The sequence below is a fragment of the Mesoplodon densirostris genome, chromosome 19, assembly GCF_025265405.1.
Source record: "Mesoplodon densirostris isolate mMesDen1 chromosome 19, mMesDen1 primary haplotype, whole genome shotgun sequence".
Classification (NCBI taxonomy): domain Eukaryota; kingdom Metazoa; phylum Chordata; class Mammalia; order Artiodactyla; family Ziphiidae; genus Mesoplodon; species Mesoplodon densirostris.
The window spans coordinates 9,567,137-9,583,014 of record NC_082679.1 but is presented as its reverse complement, the minus strand read 5'-3'; the positions used below and the strand labels follow the sequence as shown (position 1 = coordinate 9,583,014).

Genomic DNA, 15,878 nt, shown 5'->3' with positions numbered 1-15,878 from the left:
ACTGAAACTAGAGAAAGCCCACGCGCAGCAACGAAGACCCAACGCAGCCAAAAATAAGTAAATAAATACATAAATAAATAAAATTTAAAAAAAAAAGTTGTTTGATGGCCAGATGAATGAATAAATGAACAGATGGGAGAGACTATGCCGGGCAATGTCTGTGTTCCTAGCAAAGTGCCACAGTCCTGACTTGGAGGCCATGTCAACAAATGCGGTGAACAAATGAATGAGTGACTCGGCTGGAATGCCCTGAGGAAATTTTATTTAGAGCAGCTGCCTACCTCTTCTACCCCTGCCCTCTAGGGGCAGAAAGCAAACCAACAGTGAAAAAAACCCAAGCTAAAACCATGTATGAGGGAAAACTTGCTATCTACCTGCTTGGGGAAGGGGGCTATGGGGCCTCAGTCATCCTGGTCCTCATCCTCATCTTCCTCCTCCTCCTCTTCCTCTTCCTCTTCCTCCGAGGCCGCCAGGGCCTGCTCCTGGGCAGCCTTGAGGGCCTGCTCCTCCTCCACCGTGGGGTCGCTCATCTCCATGATCTCCGGGCCGCTGGGGTACTCCTGCTGAACTGGGGCTGGCAGGGACGGGCTGAAATTCTCAGGACTGTACTTGTGGCCCCAGCCGATGTAGATGTTCTCAAACTTCCTGGATGGGCAGAGAGATGCTGGGAAATCCTCCCTCAAAGACCCCAGCCTGGACTTTTGTTAAAGGTGGGACCCAGCCTAGGCATGGCATGCCTGCAAAGTTATGTGTGGTAGAGTGGAATGTGCCCACCAGGTTTCTCTGTTCATTTGTTCTTTCAGTGTTCACTTAGCACCTATTAAGTGTCAGGTCTTGTCTAGAGCCGCACTGTCTAACAGCACATGTAGCTGTTGAGCACCTGAAATGTGGTGAGACTGAAGAACTGAATTTCTAATTTTATCTAATTTTCAAATTTCACGTGTGGACTCTTCTTTGACCCATTGATTATTTAGGACTCTGTGGTTTAATTTCTACATACCTGTGAATTCCCCACATTTCCTTCTTTTACTGATTTCTAATTTCATTCCAGTGTGGTAAGAGAAGAAATTTTATATGATCAATCCTTTTAAATTTATTGAGACTTGTTTTATGGCTAGCATTTGGTCTATCCTGGAGAATGTTCCGTACACACTTGAAAAGAATGTGTGTCCTACTGTTGTTGGAGTGGATTTTATTTAATTTTAATTAATTTTAATTAACTTAAATTTAAACAATAAAACTGATACTTCATTTATTGGAAGACATCTAAGTATGTCTGGGACAACCTGGGTACACGAATCTACTTTTTCAACTGTAAGTGCTGTGAAATCTGAATACAGGTCAAGTATTTCTGATGAAAATTTAGTACCCGAATTGAGATGTACTGTGAGTGTAAACTTCACCCCAGATTCTGAAGACTTAGTATGAAAAAAAGAGTGTAAACTAGCTCATTAATAATTTTTACATTATTGATTTCATGTTGTAATGAGAATGTTTAGGATATTTGGGGTTAAATACATTATTAAAATGCATTTTGCCTGTTTATTTTTTTTTATTATTATTATTTTTGTGGTACACGGGCCTCTCACTGTTGTGACCTCACCCGTTGCGGAGCACAGGCTCCGGACGCGCAGGCCCAGTGGCCATGGCTCATGGGCCCAGCCGCTCCGCGGCATGTGGGATCTTCCCAGACCAGGGCACGAACCTGCGTCCCCTGCATCGGCAGGCAGACTCTCAACCACTGTGCTACCAGGGAAGCCCGTCTGTTTATTTTTATTTCTTGAATGTGGTTACAAGAAAATTTAAAATGACATATGTGGCTCATATTTTGTTTATATTGACCAGCACTGGTCTAGATATGGGAACCTAGCAGTGAACAAATTAGACAAGAATCCCTGCTGTGGTGCCTACATTCTAGAGACAGGAGACTGACAATAAACCAGAGCATAATTGGTTGCATCCCAGGCCCACCAATTCACCTCTCCCCAGAATTTTAATGGGAGAAGGAAAGAGGAGTAGATGGGGGGAAAGGGAGCGGACTAAGAGACAGGGAGAGAGGCGGAGAGTTTGCCACGGGGAGCAGTTTGGATTTGACCTTATTTTCATAGCCTTGCTGTTCCCTCGAGAATCATTTTCCTCCGGGTCTTCCTCGGAGCCTTCAAATACACTGCCTTCCTTGGAAGACCCTGACCTCTGCCAGCCCTGGTTCCTGGGGTCCAGGAACCAGCAGCCTCACCCAGGAGGCTGTGCTTTCTAGGAAGGCAGAGTCTTGTGCTCCAACCCAGACCCAGGCGACCAGAACCTGAGCTTTAACCAGAGCCCCTGGTGAGTCCTACCCACTCACAGTTTGGGAAGCTCTGGTCTAGAATGTCCTTCTGCCTGCTTTGCCCCTAGTTACTTCTTTTTTTTCCCCCAAAGATTTCCGATCAAGGCTGCTTTTCTCAGCCTTGAATCCTTCCTTGATCCCCTCAAGACATGACAGGTATGAGCTGTCATTGGTCCCTCCACTCTCCCTAGTGGTACTTCTCTTAGTTTGTAACAGGGTATTTCATGGGGGTAAGGGGGTGAGGGAGGGTGAAGCTCGATGTACATCTAACACCTATGCTTCCTCTGCCTGCTCCCAGAGTAGGATCCATATCTGCTTTTTCAACAAAGTACTTGGGGCCCAGTGTACAGCTGGTAAATGGTGACATTCAAGAATCTTTTATAAAGAAAAAAAGTGGCGAGATGGATGCATGGTTGGGTGGTGGATGGGAGGGTGGATGGGTGGTTGGGTAAGTGGGGGTTGGAGGATGGGTGGGTGAGTGCAGCTCCAAGTTTGGATCCTTTGCTTTCAGAGGGATGCTGGCAAGTTAGGGTGTGGCCAGAAGAAGGGCGCTGGCAAAAGCAAGCATACCTCTTCCATGCTTCTGGAGGCGAAAAAGTAATGGTCAAGAATGTGGTTAAATTATAAGATGATGTAAAATCCCACCTTGACTGTGAAGCATAGTATCGAATACAGTGCAGGCTGCTGTTCACTGGTATGGAAAAGGAAAAGCTATGAAAAACCGTCATGCCATCTGCTGGACAGAGCCGGTAAGTGCACGCCCCGTGGCTGCAGGCTGCGCTCTCTAGTGGCTGAGCGGAAAAGCTGGGATGGTGCCTGGTGAAAAGCTGAGGGGCTTGTCTCGAGTACGTGTAGCCGAGGTGGGAGGATGTGGGAGTGACTTCCACCTGCCAATCTTTTGGGAACAGCTGGTGGAGGATCCTGGTGGGGAAGATTTGTGCCCTTAGAGAGAAGATCCTTCAGATTGGAAGAACTGTGGAGGAGGCCCAGGGAAGGAGTTAGCTTCCCCAGAGATGAGACTCTGCCCATCGAGGCCACCCCAAAGGGGACATCTGAGTCCTGTCTGGCTCCATGCCTCAGGCAGCAGGGAAGCCTGGGCCAAAGGGGCCAAGGTATCCACGTTTGAATACTGCACAGGCAGTGTGATCCCTGAGTTAATTCCTTCCCCTTCCTGACCTTCCATTGTTTCATCCCAGGGGCTCACACACTCGGTATGGGATTTCTCGTTTTAGCCCTAGTGGGACCCCTGGGAGCTGAGTGAGGAGGTTAGCCCCTGGGGCTTCCTGAAGGGAGCTGTCCCAATCTCTGCCCACCCTGGTGAGTTGCCCCACCCGGCCTGGCTCTGATGAAGTTGTAGCGGCGCCCTCTGCTGGGAGGCACTAGGAGAAGACCTACTTGCCACTGGCGTAGGCATAGGCCCCTGGCCAGAGATTGGAGCGCATGACAGCCACGGAGTACTGGGGGCAGAGGCTGCAGGACGGGCGGGCGGTCCACGGTGACATGTGCATGATTTCTGTGGGGGAGCAGAGCGCACCAGGGAGGTCAGAGGCTAGGCTGCAGCTCCCCCCGCCCTGCACAGCCCCCTGGAGGGAAGGTAGAGAGGAGGAAGACAGGGAGCAAAGAGGGAGGGCAAGGAAGGGCCTGTGGGGCTAACAGCATTGGCTTCAGTGTTTGAACCCTGGCTCTGACCACTCTCTCACTGTGTGGCCCTAGGAAGCCACTACACCTGTCTGAGCCTCAGTGACCGCACCCGGGAAAGGAGGCACTTATCTCACCTCCTTTGTAGGGTGGCAGTGAGCCCTGAGGCCCCGACAGGGGAGCTACTGTGATTCTCCTTCGAGGCTGGCCATCAGTTTGGACCAGGGATCAGAGGACAGGGCACAGGCTCCAGGCTCATGGAAATCGGGGTCCACATACAGACTCTGTTCGCTCGCCCACTCTCAGCCTCTCCTTTCTTCCTTCAGATGCCTGAGATCCCCACCTCAGGAAATTCTTGTCTAGTCTTCCAAAATCCAGCTCAAGTCCTGCCTCTTCTGGGAAGGACTCCCTAGCTATCTCTCCCCCTCCCCAAACCCATATGGGACTCGAAAGACCGTATCTCACCATCTGGACCATTGCCATGTGCCAGACAAGGTTCACAAGATGGACACATTCCTACAACTCCATGGGATGCCCATTTTATAGATGAGAACACAACCAAAGCTCACAGAGGTGCCCCCCACCACCAGTCTCGCTGCCCCCCCCTTTCTCCCAGTCTCCACCAGAGCTGTGTGTGAAGTGAGGGCTCTTACCTGCATCTTCTGAGAGTGGCATCAGCAGCGGGGGCCCGACCTCCTGCTCCGCCTCCTCTATCCACTCATCTGCCTTCTCTTCCTCCTCCCCCAGCTCCTCCTCCTCCTCCTCTGTCTTCTGCAAAGGGTTCACCCAAGTGCAGCGGCCCTGGAGGTGGGGAGGAGGTCAGGTGGTACCCCCAGGGCACAGAGCCCGGCCTGTACTCTGGGAGGAGGTGAAGGACCAGGCAAGGACACTGGGGACGGGTCCTGTTCTCAGGGACCCAGAAGTGGGTAGAAGGACAAGGTTAGTTGCACAGGTAGGAGGTGAGGGGAGAATGGGCTGAGAGCTGCAGCAGTGAGATGGGGACTCCTGCCTCTCTCAGGTTCTGTGGCCTCCATTTGTGCATCCATTCATCCATTCATTTACTGTATATTTAAGGAGCACCTACCAGATACAGGCACTGCTCTCAGCGCTGGATATGTGTCCTTGAGAAAAGAACCCCCCCCATGTCTGCCCTTGTGGAGTTGGCATTTGGCAGCCCGTATGATCCTCTGTTTGCTCATCTGCGAAATGGGGGTGTCATGGGTGCTTCTCTCATTGGATTGTTGCTGGGTTGCAGGAGGTACTGAAGAGCAATAAATGTTTGTTGAATCAGTGAGTGAACCTAAGTGCAGAGCATGTAGCAGACTTTGATTTCAGCAACTATGAAATGCGAATGACCATTGTACCGATCTCAGAAGCAGTTATCTGGATTCAATAAAACATTGTGGAGTCAATGTTTATTGAATAAATGAATGAATAAAAAGTTCCTAGCACACAGCAGGTGCTGCCTTGAGAGAATAAATAAATGTATGTAAAGTTCAGACACACTAGGCATTCAATAAACGCAGGTCCACCATCTCTTATCCACAATTCCAAAATCTGAAAAGCTTTTTTGAAAACCAAAAGTTTTTTCACAAGTTATTTGGCAGAAACCCTGACCTGAGTGATCAGAAGCTCTTCAGTTCTGCTGCAGAAATAATGATGCCTTTGAATACAGGCTGCAGCCCCAGCCCCTGCTTGAGATGTTGCATAACATGTAGTATGTGCATTGTGTCACTTTTTTAGTGTGTGTGTCACCTTTATTTTTATTTATGTTTTTAAAGTACTCTTATTTTTGTAACTACTGTTTTTTTGGCTGCACCAGGAGTTTTGTGGGATCTCAGTTCCCCGACCAGGGATCAAACCCGGGCACCCCCCTCCAGAAGTGAAAGCACTGAGTCCTAACCACTGGACCACCAGGGAATTCCTGTCACCTTTTTAAAATCTGAAAAATTCAGAATTCCAAGGTGCATCTGGCCCCAAAGGTTTCTGACAGGGGACTGTCAACCAATATCTGTTGAATGAATGAAGGAATGGATGAATGAATACTACTGAGCATGATGCCTAGCTGCCGAGCAGGTGCTTGCTGTCTTATTTTGGAGTCACACCTGGTGCTACGACCCGCGGGGAGGCTGGAGTCCGGCCCTCACCTGTGGCAGGATGTGCTGCGTATGATGCACCCAGTTGGCCATAGAGTCCACCAACTCGAGGACCGGGATGCCCTCAAAGTCGGGGTTCTCCTCATAAGAGTCGCGCCGGGCACCGCCCTCCTCCTCCTCGTCGCCCTCCTCCTCGCCGAACTGGTAGAAGCCGAGGGGGCTGATGTGTGTGGCAGCTGAGATGCGGGCGATCTGGGCCCGCAGGTAGTTGGCCTCCTTGCCCGGGAAGGGTGGGTAGCTGATGACCGGCGCATCCAGGAAGCCAGTGAAGAACTTCTTGATCTTGCGGGCCTGCACGATCTGGATCGGCTTGACGTGGGGCAGCCTCACCCACGGCCGGCCCGGCTCGTTGCACACGAAATACACGTACTTGTTGGCGCCGTTTCGGCTCGCCTCCTTGGGGACGACGGGCGGCGGCTTCCACGTGGGCTTGGGAATGACGTCGGTGACCTTCTCCTCGCCCTCGTCGCCCTCCTCCTCGCCGTGCGCCTCCATGACCTCGCCGCCCTCCATCATCTCCTCCACCTCCTCCTCGCCCTCCAGGAATTCCACCTCAGCCACCAGGTAGCTGCGACTGAGCCCCAGGATCTTGCCCCAGAAGCGGCAGGTGTGGATGGGCTGCTGCTCCACTAGCTGCTTCAGGGCCATGAAGATGCGGAAGTTCTCGTCTGAGCTCAGGCCCACGCCGGCCTGTTCGAAGTAGAAGGCCTTCTCCATGATGTTGGGCACGGCCATCCTGGCCTGCAGAGGGCGGGGCGGAAGGCAGAGGGAACCAGGCTGAAGCCCTGCTCCCCAGCCTGACTTTTCTAGAGTCTACAGAGTGAAACGACTCTGTAACCCAGTTGCTCATGCCACCGTTTCTGGCCACTGAGATGTAGGGGTAAGTGTGCCAAGGAACGATGATGTCTAAGTTGTACAGCTGATGTAAAAGATTTGGGGACAAGCATCCTGAGGTTTTTCCTAAAGGTATATACTGCATTCCCATTTTCTTACAAGCTCCATTTGTGAACAACACAGTGTTAAAAGGAACAATTATTGTATCCTCTTCCTTTGCCTGCCAGACTGCTTCGTTGTTCACAAATGCCTGAAGTTCTTGTCCACAGGAGGATTATACGTTCCCACCCCCACCCCACTGCATTCAGGAGTGGCCATGTCACTTGTTCTGACCACTTGAAATGGCAGTGAAAGGGACACGGGTCATACCCAGGCAGGAGCTGTAAGAAACAATGTGGGTTTTGCTCTGCCTTCTTTTTCCTGCTCTGCAACTGTGGAAGCCTGTGTTACAGTGGCATTTCCATCACCCTCCAGCTCAAGTGTCTGATAAGCCAAGCCCCCTTGCCAAGCCTGGATGGGCAGGTAGTGTGAGTGAGAAATAAACTGTGTGGTGTTAAGTCACTGAGATTGCTTGGCTGTTTGTTTGGGGTTTTTTTAATGTTTATTTTATTTTATTTTTTGGCTGCATTGGGTCTTCATTGCTGCATGCGGGCTTTTCTCTGGTTGCAGCGAGTGGGGGCTACTTTTCCTTGTAGTGCGTGGTCTTCTCATTGCGGTGGCTTCTCTTGTTGCGGATCATGGGCTTCAGTAGTTGTGGCTCGCGGGCTCTAGAGCACAGGCTCAGTAGCTGTGGCACACGGGCTTAGTTGCTTCGCGGGATGTGGGATCTTCCCAGACCAGCGTCCAAACCTATGTCCCCTGCACTGGCAGGCAGATTCTTAACAACTGCGCCACCAGGGAAGCCCACACTGTTTGTTATCTCAGCTTGAAATGGCACACCCTGACTAATACTCTATAGGAGGAGAATTGTTATATTGAAAGGGATTCTGGCAGTTGCCCTCAATCTTTTTTTTTTTTTTCTTTTTGCCAGGCAGTCCAGCTTGTGGGATCTTAGGTCCCTGACCAGGGATTGAACCCACGCCCCGTGCAGTGGAAGTGTGAAGTCCTAACCACTGGACCACCAGGGAATTCCCTGCCCTCAATCTTAAACGCAGTGCAAAACTTGTCTGCCTAGGGGACTTCCCTGATGGCACAGTGGTTAAGACTCTGCGCTCCCAATGCAGGGGGCTGGAGTTTGATCCCTGGTCAGGGAACTAGATCCCACATGCACGCCACGACCAAGGGTTCACATGCCACAACTAAGGAGCCCACATGCCACAATTAAAGGAGCCGGCGAGCCGCAACTAAGGATTCCTGGAGCTGCAATTAAGGAGCCTGCCTGCCACAACTAAGACCCCATGCAACCAAATAAATAAATAAACCTTGTCTGCCTAATTGATATTGACACCAGCAACTTGGGGACAGGGTCAAAACTTAATCCCAAGACTCACTGTGCTGCCAGCAGGGAAGATAAAGGAATGAGCATAGAAAACTCTCTTTGGGGTGTGTGCCTGGCCCATGAGCCAATGGCCATCACCCTCTTTCTGGTACTGTCTTCCACCCACTTGGCAATGGAGCGGCCACACCAACCGTGATTAAATGATATCACCCTGCCTTCTGGCCACTGGTGATTGGAGCAAGTGAGGACAACTGCTCCAAAATGGCAGATCAGGCTCTTCTTCTCTACCTCTGCAATTTGTAACTGGGTGGAGAGAAAGTACAGCTGGCGTCTCCCTGCCTAGAAATTACTTCTTTGGGATGGCTGGGTTTAAACCCGGGTTGGTCTGGCTCCAGAGGTCATATTCTTAGTCCCTACTCCTTAATTCCTCTATTAACTGTGGTCAGAATCTTCCTTCCTCTTTCTTTCTCCCAGTTTCCAGGAAGATCCTGTCTATGATCTGGGAGAAAAGGTTTCCTAGTGGCAACTAGATGAATTAAAAAAAAAAATTCAGGAAGTGTGTGGGGCAGCTGTATGCTGCCGTGTGAGGAGGGAGGGGAGAGAGAGTAGAGGGGAGATATGGGCACTGAGATTCCTGAATACCAGCTTGGCCTGGGGCCCAGCTACATTCCTGTCCTTGGGTTCAACGGCAGATGGCACCATCCTCAACCCCCTTCTCCACTGCTTGCCTTCACAGTAACTTTCCCAGCGCCCCTTGCAGTCAAGGGATAATGTGACCCAATCTGGCCAATAAGACACAAGCAGAGGTTTTCTGAGGGGCTCCTGGGAAACTTGCTCCCCTGATTGATTGATTGATGTATTTATTTATTTACTTATTTGGGGGGGGCCACACTGTATGGCTTGCAGGATCTTAGTTCCCCAAGCAGGGATTGAACCTGTACCTTCAGCAGTGAAAGGGCAGAGTCCTAACCACTGGACCGCCAGGGAATTCCCTTGCTCCCCTTGTTTAAAAAAATAAAGGGGGAGGGAATTCCCTGGTAGTCCAGTGGTTAGGACTCAGCACTTCCACTGCTGTGGCCTGGGTTCAATCCCTGATTGGGGAACTAATATCCCACAATCCCGCAAGCCACATGGCTCAGCCAAAAAAAAGAAGGAAAGAAAAGAAAGAAAGGAAGGAAGGAAGGGAGGGAGGGAGAGAGAGAGAGAAAGAAAGAAAGAAGGAAGGAAGGAAAGGGAAAAAAGGGGGAGACATACGGTGAAGAGCTTCCCCTCTCTTTTGGGGGCGCTGGTGTGGATATGATGTCCGAGGCTGTAGCAGTCATTTTTCAAACATGAAATGACAAACTCAAGGACCAAACATCAACAACGTGATGAAGGCAGAACAGAGGGGAGGAAAGAGCTGGGAGTCTTCAGGATCTCACAGAGACGCTGCCCCAACTCTACTCACTCTTGGCAAAGTGAAGTAATGAAATGTTTTGCTGAACTGCTTGTGCCATTTTAATCAAGCACTTGTAGCCCAAAGTAAGCCTTACTGACTGCCTTGGCCAGAGATAGGATTTAATTTATTTATTTTTCTTATGTTTTGGTCATGCCGCGCGGCATGTGGGATCTTAGTTCCCTGACCAGGGATCTAACCCGAGCCCCCTGCAGTGGAAACGGAGTCTTAACCACTGAACTGCCAGGAAATTCCTCAGAAATAGGATTTATAACCAGGCTTCTATGATGCTGAAAACGGCTTTCTTGGTTTGGGTGGAGTGGAGGGGAGGGATGAGGGAAGAAAGCCCTCAGTGCCCCTTCACTGGGGAGCCAACTTACCAGCCCTAGACTGCTTGCACCTATTAGGTGTGAGAAAAACTATCTCGTCTAAGCCACTTGTCTTCATTTCTGCGACAACTATTTCCTGTCTTAAAGTGATCTGTGTTGCCAAACAAGTACAAGAATAATACTAGGGGCTTCCCTGGTGGCGCCGTGGTTGAGAGTCCGCCTGCCGATGCAGGGGACACGGGTTCGTGCCCTGGTCTGGGAGGATCCCACATGCCGTGGAGCGGCTGGGCCCGTGAGCCATGGACGCTGAGCCTGTGCATCCGGAGCCTGTGCTTCGCAACGGGAGAGGCCACAACAGTGAGAGGCCCGCGTAACGCAAAAAAAAAAAAAAAAAAAAAAAAAAAAAAAAAAAAAAGAATAATACTAAAGTTAGTTTAAAACTATGAATGTGAGGATGTTTTCAAAACAGAGGTGCAGTGATGGGGAGTCTTATGCTACCAAACAGCCAAACGTGCTATGCAGCGGTTGTACACAACAAGCAGGAGAGTCCCAGAGCAGAAAGCCATCTACAGAGCAAGGCAGAAAACAGAGACTCCAGAAACAGACTGGAGTCCGTATCGGTGTAAATAAATGGTAGAAGTGGCATTTTCAAAGCAGGAGAAAGGATGGATTTTTCCATAAATGCTGTTGGGGATCATGGAAGAAACAGAAATTCTTTGCATTTGGAAGAAATAGAAAATGAGAGAAATGAGAGCCCTTCCTCCCGTCAGACAGAAAAACAAATACAAAATGCTGAATCATGGATTTGAGTCTCTTCCTAGAAGCATGCACAGGCCACAAACGCCCACAATTTTGCCCTTCTACAGACCTCCTCCTATTAAAAACTCCAGCTCAAAAAAAAAAAAACAAAAAAAACCAAAACCAAAACCAAAACCAAAACCAAAAAACCTCCAGCTCCAAGTTCTAAGGGGGTGGGACTCTAGGGACCAAGCGTTCGAAGAGGGCGGAGCCTCCCTCAGGATTGAATTTTAAGGGGGCGGAGCCTCACGGGCTGTGGAATTCTAAGCGGGTGGAGCCTCTAGAGGCACAGCTTCTAAGGAGGCGGGGCCGACAGGGACTTGCGTTAGATAGGGGTGCGACCTGGAGGTGTGGGGGAGGAAGGGTGCAGTTCTAAGGGGGTGCGGCCTCCCAAGGAGAGACTGCTGATCTGAAATTTAAAACCATATTCTCAGGTAAGACTGTTCCTCATGTCTAAGACTTGGATTCCGACCTGCGCTCTGCTCACCCAAGGAAGGGCTCATTCCTTGGCCAGATTGTCGTTTCCAGTTCTCTCACTATCCCACCCCACTGTCGCCAGAATCCTAGAATTTCAGAAGCATAAAACGTGAGCACAGACCAACAGCATCAGCAGAGATGGCAGAGGTGATAGCCCGGGCTTTGGAGGACATGGTCCTGCCTTCCTAGTCCTGTCTTTTCTAGTTTCGAGCCCTCTAAGTCCTTCCTCCACAAATAGGTATAATAAATGGCACTTGCCTTACAAGGTTGTTTCAGGGAGGAAACGAGCCCATGCTCCTAAAACTCTTAGCCGGGGGTGGGGGGTGCCTAGGAGGTGTCAGCATTATGATAAACAGAGTTCTCAACAAATGTTTCTTAAACGAGTGAAAGAACATTTCAGCCAAATTTTAAGCCGTCGTCCAATGCTGGAAACAGAATCGTGGAATTAAATATTCTGAGGATAGTAGAATGTTCATCAGTCATGGGTGGAAGAGTTCTCAGCGGGTCTCAACTTGCAAAAGGGGAAACTGAGTCCCGGGGATAGGAGGCAAATTCAGTGTTGAGAGACTCCAGGAGTCAGTGGGTTTCACAGAAAACGTCCACAGAGCAGTTATTTGCAGAAAGGAGTAAGGGATGGTAGGAGAAATCAGCCTCCACCTCCATGTGGCTGGAGTCAGCTTTCTACAAAGCAGAGCTGTCCAATCTTTCCTCTGCTTCAGACCCTCCCATGGCGCCCCAGTGGTCTCAGGAGAAAGCCCAAGCCCCTTAGCCTGGCGTTCAAGGACCTCTGTGACCTGGTCCCCGCCCCACACTCTGGACTGAAATCGTGTGTGTTTCTGGGTGGTGCTGTGTGCTCCCTCCCCTCCAGGCATTAGCAGGAGCTGTGCCTAAACCCGGGCCACCACCGCTCTTCCGCCGCACGCCCCTCCCCACCCACCGGTTCACTCACCGCCTCCTCCTCCATCTCCTGTTTGCCCTCGCCGCCGCCGCCGCTCCGGCCGAACAGCGCCTTCTGCCTCTCGGCCATCTCGTAGGTGGTCTGCATCTCTGGGTCATCCCGAAGCGTGTCCAACTTGGGGTGGAACCACTCCCACTGAGTGGTGCGGTTCAGCGACTCCAGGAGGAACAAGGGGTCCTCGGGCCGCTGGTTCAGGATCTTGGTCAGCAGGTTCACCAGGTGCTCATACCTGCCTCCGGGAGAGGGGAATGGGAGGTGGGGGACATCGCTCACTCAGCATACTGAGCTTGCTGCTGTGTTTCTGGCCCTGTGCCTGGCTCTGGGGACACAGGGAAGAGAAAAGGTCCCTGCCCTGGTGGAGCTGATGGTCTGGTGATGGAGACATATTAACCAAATGTGCAAAATATATAGTGTGTTGGGGGTGGTAATTTATACGGAGACAAATAAAGCAGGGAATGGGGACTGGGAATGCCAGGGATAGGAGATGGTTTACAATTTTAAATACGGAGGCCAGGGAGGGGGCATACCATGCGAATATTGGAAGGAAGAGTATTTCAGCCAGAGGGAACAGCATATGCATAGGCCCTGAGACATTTTATGAGTCTAACATAACCTTGATACCAAAACTCAAGGAAACTAGGAGAAAGGGAAATTCCATGTTATTCTCAGTTAGAAATATAGATGCTGAAATCCTAAGCAAAATATTAGCAAGTGGCATCCAACATCCTCAAAAGGATGACACACCATGATTAAATTTGGCTAATAACAGGAATGCAAGACTGAACTGGTATTAGAAAAACAGGAAAAAAATATAATTCAGCACATTAACATGTTAAAGGAGATATGTAAGATCACCTCAATAGGTGCAGAGAAACTGATAACATTCAACACCCATTCATGATTTTTAAAAACCTAGCAAACTAGGAATAGAATGTAATATTTTATAATCTTATAAAGGGGAGCCACAAGTAACCTGCAGCACACACCAAACGTAATGGTAAAAGACGGAATATTTCTCCTATGAGATTGGAAATGAAGATGCCTTCTTTCACCACTTCTATATAATAATGCACTGGAGGTCCCAGCCAATGCAATCCGACATGAAAAAGGTAAAAGGATTAGAAAGGAAGAAGCAAAACTGTCATGGCTTGCAGATGATATGGTTGAGAATGGAGTGCAAAGGCCTTGAGCTGAGGGTGTGCCTGGCATGTTGGAGGAACACTGAGGAGGTCTGGAGTAGGGCGAGGAAGAGGGGTTGTGGCGGGAAAGGAGGCCGGAGTGATAACAGTATCATCATGGCTTCCAGTCACCCGAGTCAGGCACTGTGCTGGGCACCTGAGAGCAACGTTGAATTCTCACCACAATCATACATCTGAGGAACAATTAGGATCCCCACTCTCCAGATGAGGAAACTGAGGCTTAAGAAAAGTTGAGGTCATGAGGTCACACAGTGGTAACACAGCCAGGATTAAAAACCAGGTTGGCCTGATTTCAAAACATGTATGTCTAGCCCTCTTCAGTGTGCAAACCCTTTGGCAGCAGTCCTGGGTGTGGTGGAGGGCCATCACTGAATTGGGAAGGGTAAAGAGGAGTGAGACTTTGGCCAGGGCTTTACAATAAGGGACCTTGAAGCTCCTGAGGGCTGGGTACTATCAGGGAAGAGATGGAGGTTAATTTTGACTAGATTTTAGGATCTGAGGTAGGAGCTGACTAAAGATGAAGTTTGGAGAGGGAGAAGGGGCTGAATCATATAGGGCCTTGAAGGCTGTTACGAGGAGCCTGAACCTTCTCCTGAGGGCACTGGTGAGCCACAGCAGGCTCGGAGAGGAGGAGGAATGGGAGTCAGCTTTGTGCTTTAGCAAGACGTTACTTCAAATTCTTCTTCTCTCACTTCCTCTCTTCCTCCCTTGGTTCCAGTCACGCCAGCCTCCTTGCTGTTCCTCAAACACGGCAACCTTCAAAGCCTTGAAGCTCACTGTGTTCTGTATCTGGACAACTCTTCCTCCAATTACCTGCAAGATGCTCTCCCTTACCTCCTTCAGGTCCCTGATCAAGTGCCACTTCCTCAGAGAGGCCTTCCCTGACCTCACACTATTTAATATCCCCTCCCTATCCCCCTTACTCTGCCTTATTGCTCACCTTAGCTCTTATCATCACCTTATACCTTATTATATTTATTGTCTACTCTCCCACTAGAGTGTCAGCTTCATGAGGATGTGATAGGGGGCTGAGAGGTGTGTTATGACTGCAGCTAAGTGGCCTTGGCAAGTGCCTTCCTCAGGCAGGAAACTTTAGTGGATAAAAGGGCCTCAGGAGCCAAATCACTTGTATTGAAATCCTGGCTCTGCCACATCTTAGCTGTGTTACTTTGGATATGGGACCTAATTCCTCTGTGTCTGTCTCCTCTCTTGTAAAATAGGAACAAAAGATGTACTAATCTCAGCCATGAGAACCAGATGTTTCTGTGTGAAGCGCTGGCACAGTGTCTGGTAAGTAAATGCTAGCTATCGTTAGTATTTATTCCCCGACTCCTAAGCTGAGTTAGAGGCCCCCAGAGTGGTCGCTGGTTCTCAGTGAGGAGCAATCTCGTCTGAGACCCCAGGCCTGAGGCAGGGCCTTGCCTGGGGCTTCTCCCTGCCTGGGCCCCTCCCTCTCCCCACTCCGGGGCCCCCTTCTCACAGGCTGAGGTCGCAATTGACGCTGGTCTGCAGCAGGTAGGCCTTGGCATTCTGCACGGCCAGCTCTCGAGGTTCTGGCTCAGGCACCTCCATATTGAAGGGCATGAAGCCCAGCTCAGAGGGCGGGAACTGGAGCGCAGGGTCATCCCGTAGGTAGGGCCCATGCTGGGTGTCCTGGCTGAACTGCAGGTCTTCTCTCTGGTACCTGGTGTACTGGCCCAAGAGGTCAGCCCGGGGCTCCTGGTAGGCAGACTCCACTTGCTGGAATAGGTTGCCTTCACCCTGCTGTAGCTGCTGCAGCATTAGGCTGGCGTTGTGGCTGGCCTGGAGCCTGCCTTCACTCGGGTAAGTTTGGGGCTGTACCTCTGAGGGAAAGCCCGTATTCAGGGAAGGGTATTGAATGCTCCCCCGCTGGGCTTCCTCGGCCTGAAAAATAAAGTTCTCACTTGGGGTCAGACTGGCCCCTTGTGACCAGCCCCGGTTGATCTGGCTCGACACCGTCTCCCGACTGCCGCGCAGGATCTGAGCGTCGAGTGGTATCTGCTGCACCTCTTCAGGGACAGTGGGCTGGGGCCTAGTGTGTTCCCGACTGCGCCGCCGCTCGGAGACCTGGGAATTCCTACGGCTGGAGGTCGGCTGAGGAGGGGGCTCAGGGTCGGGGGGTAGGTCTCCCATAGTTCAAAGGGATCGCAGATTTCTAGGAGGAAGGCTTGCAGATAGGCAGGCCAGACCAGTCGCCCGGCTTGTGTGTGTTCGGCAGCCGCTAGGCCAGCGGTGCCGGTTTCTAACGAGGCAGGGAGCGGCCCGTTAC

The 15,878-nt window shown here is 50.6% G+C and overlaps 1 protein-coding gene across 1 annotated transcript; it reads right to left on the bottom strand.

Annotated features, from left to right (window-relative positions):
* Nucleotides 1-401: 401 nt before the first annotated feature.
* On the bottom strand, nt 402-15,742 carry RSPH6A (radial spoke head 6 homolog A). The gene is made up of 6 exons (XM_060084726.1): nt 15,069-15,742; nt 12,381-12,618; nt 6,112-6,861; nt 4,618-4,765; nt 3,722-3,839; nt 402-645 (listed from the first exon to the last, which is right to left on the bottom strand). Exons 1-6 carry the CDS (start codon nt 15,740-15,742, stop codon nt 402-404), a joined length of 2,172 nt encoding a protein of 723 aa, XP_059940709.1.
* Nucleotides 15,743-15,878: the final 136 nt, after the last annotated feature.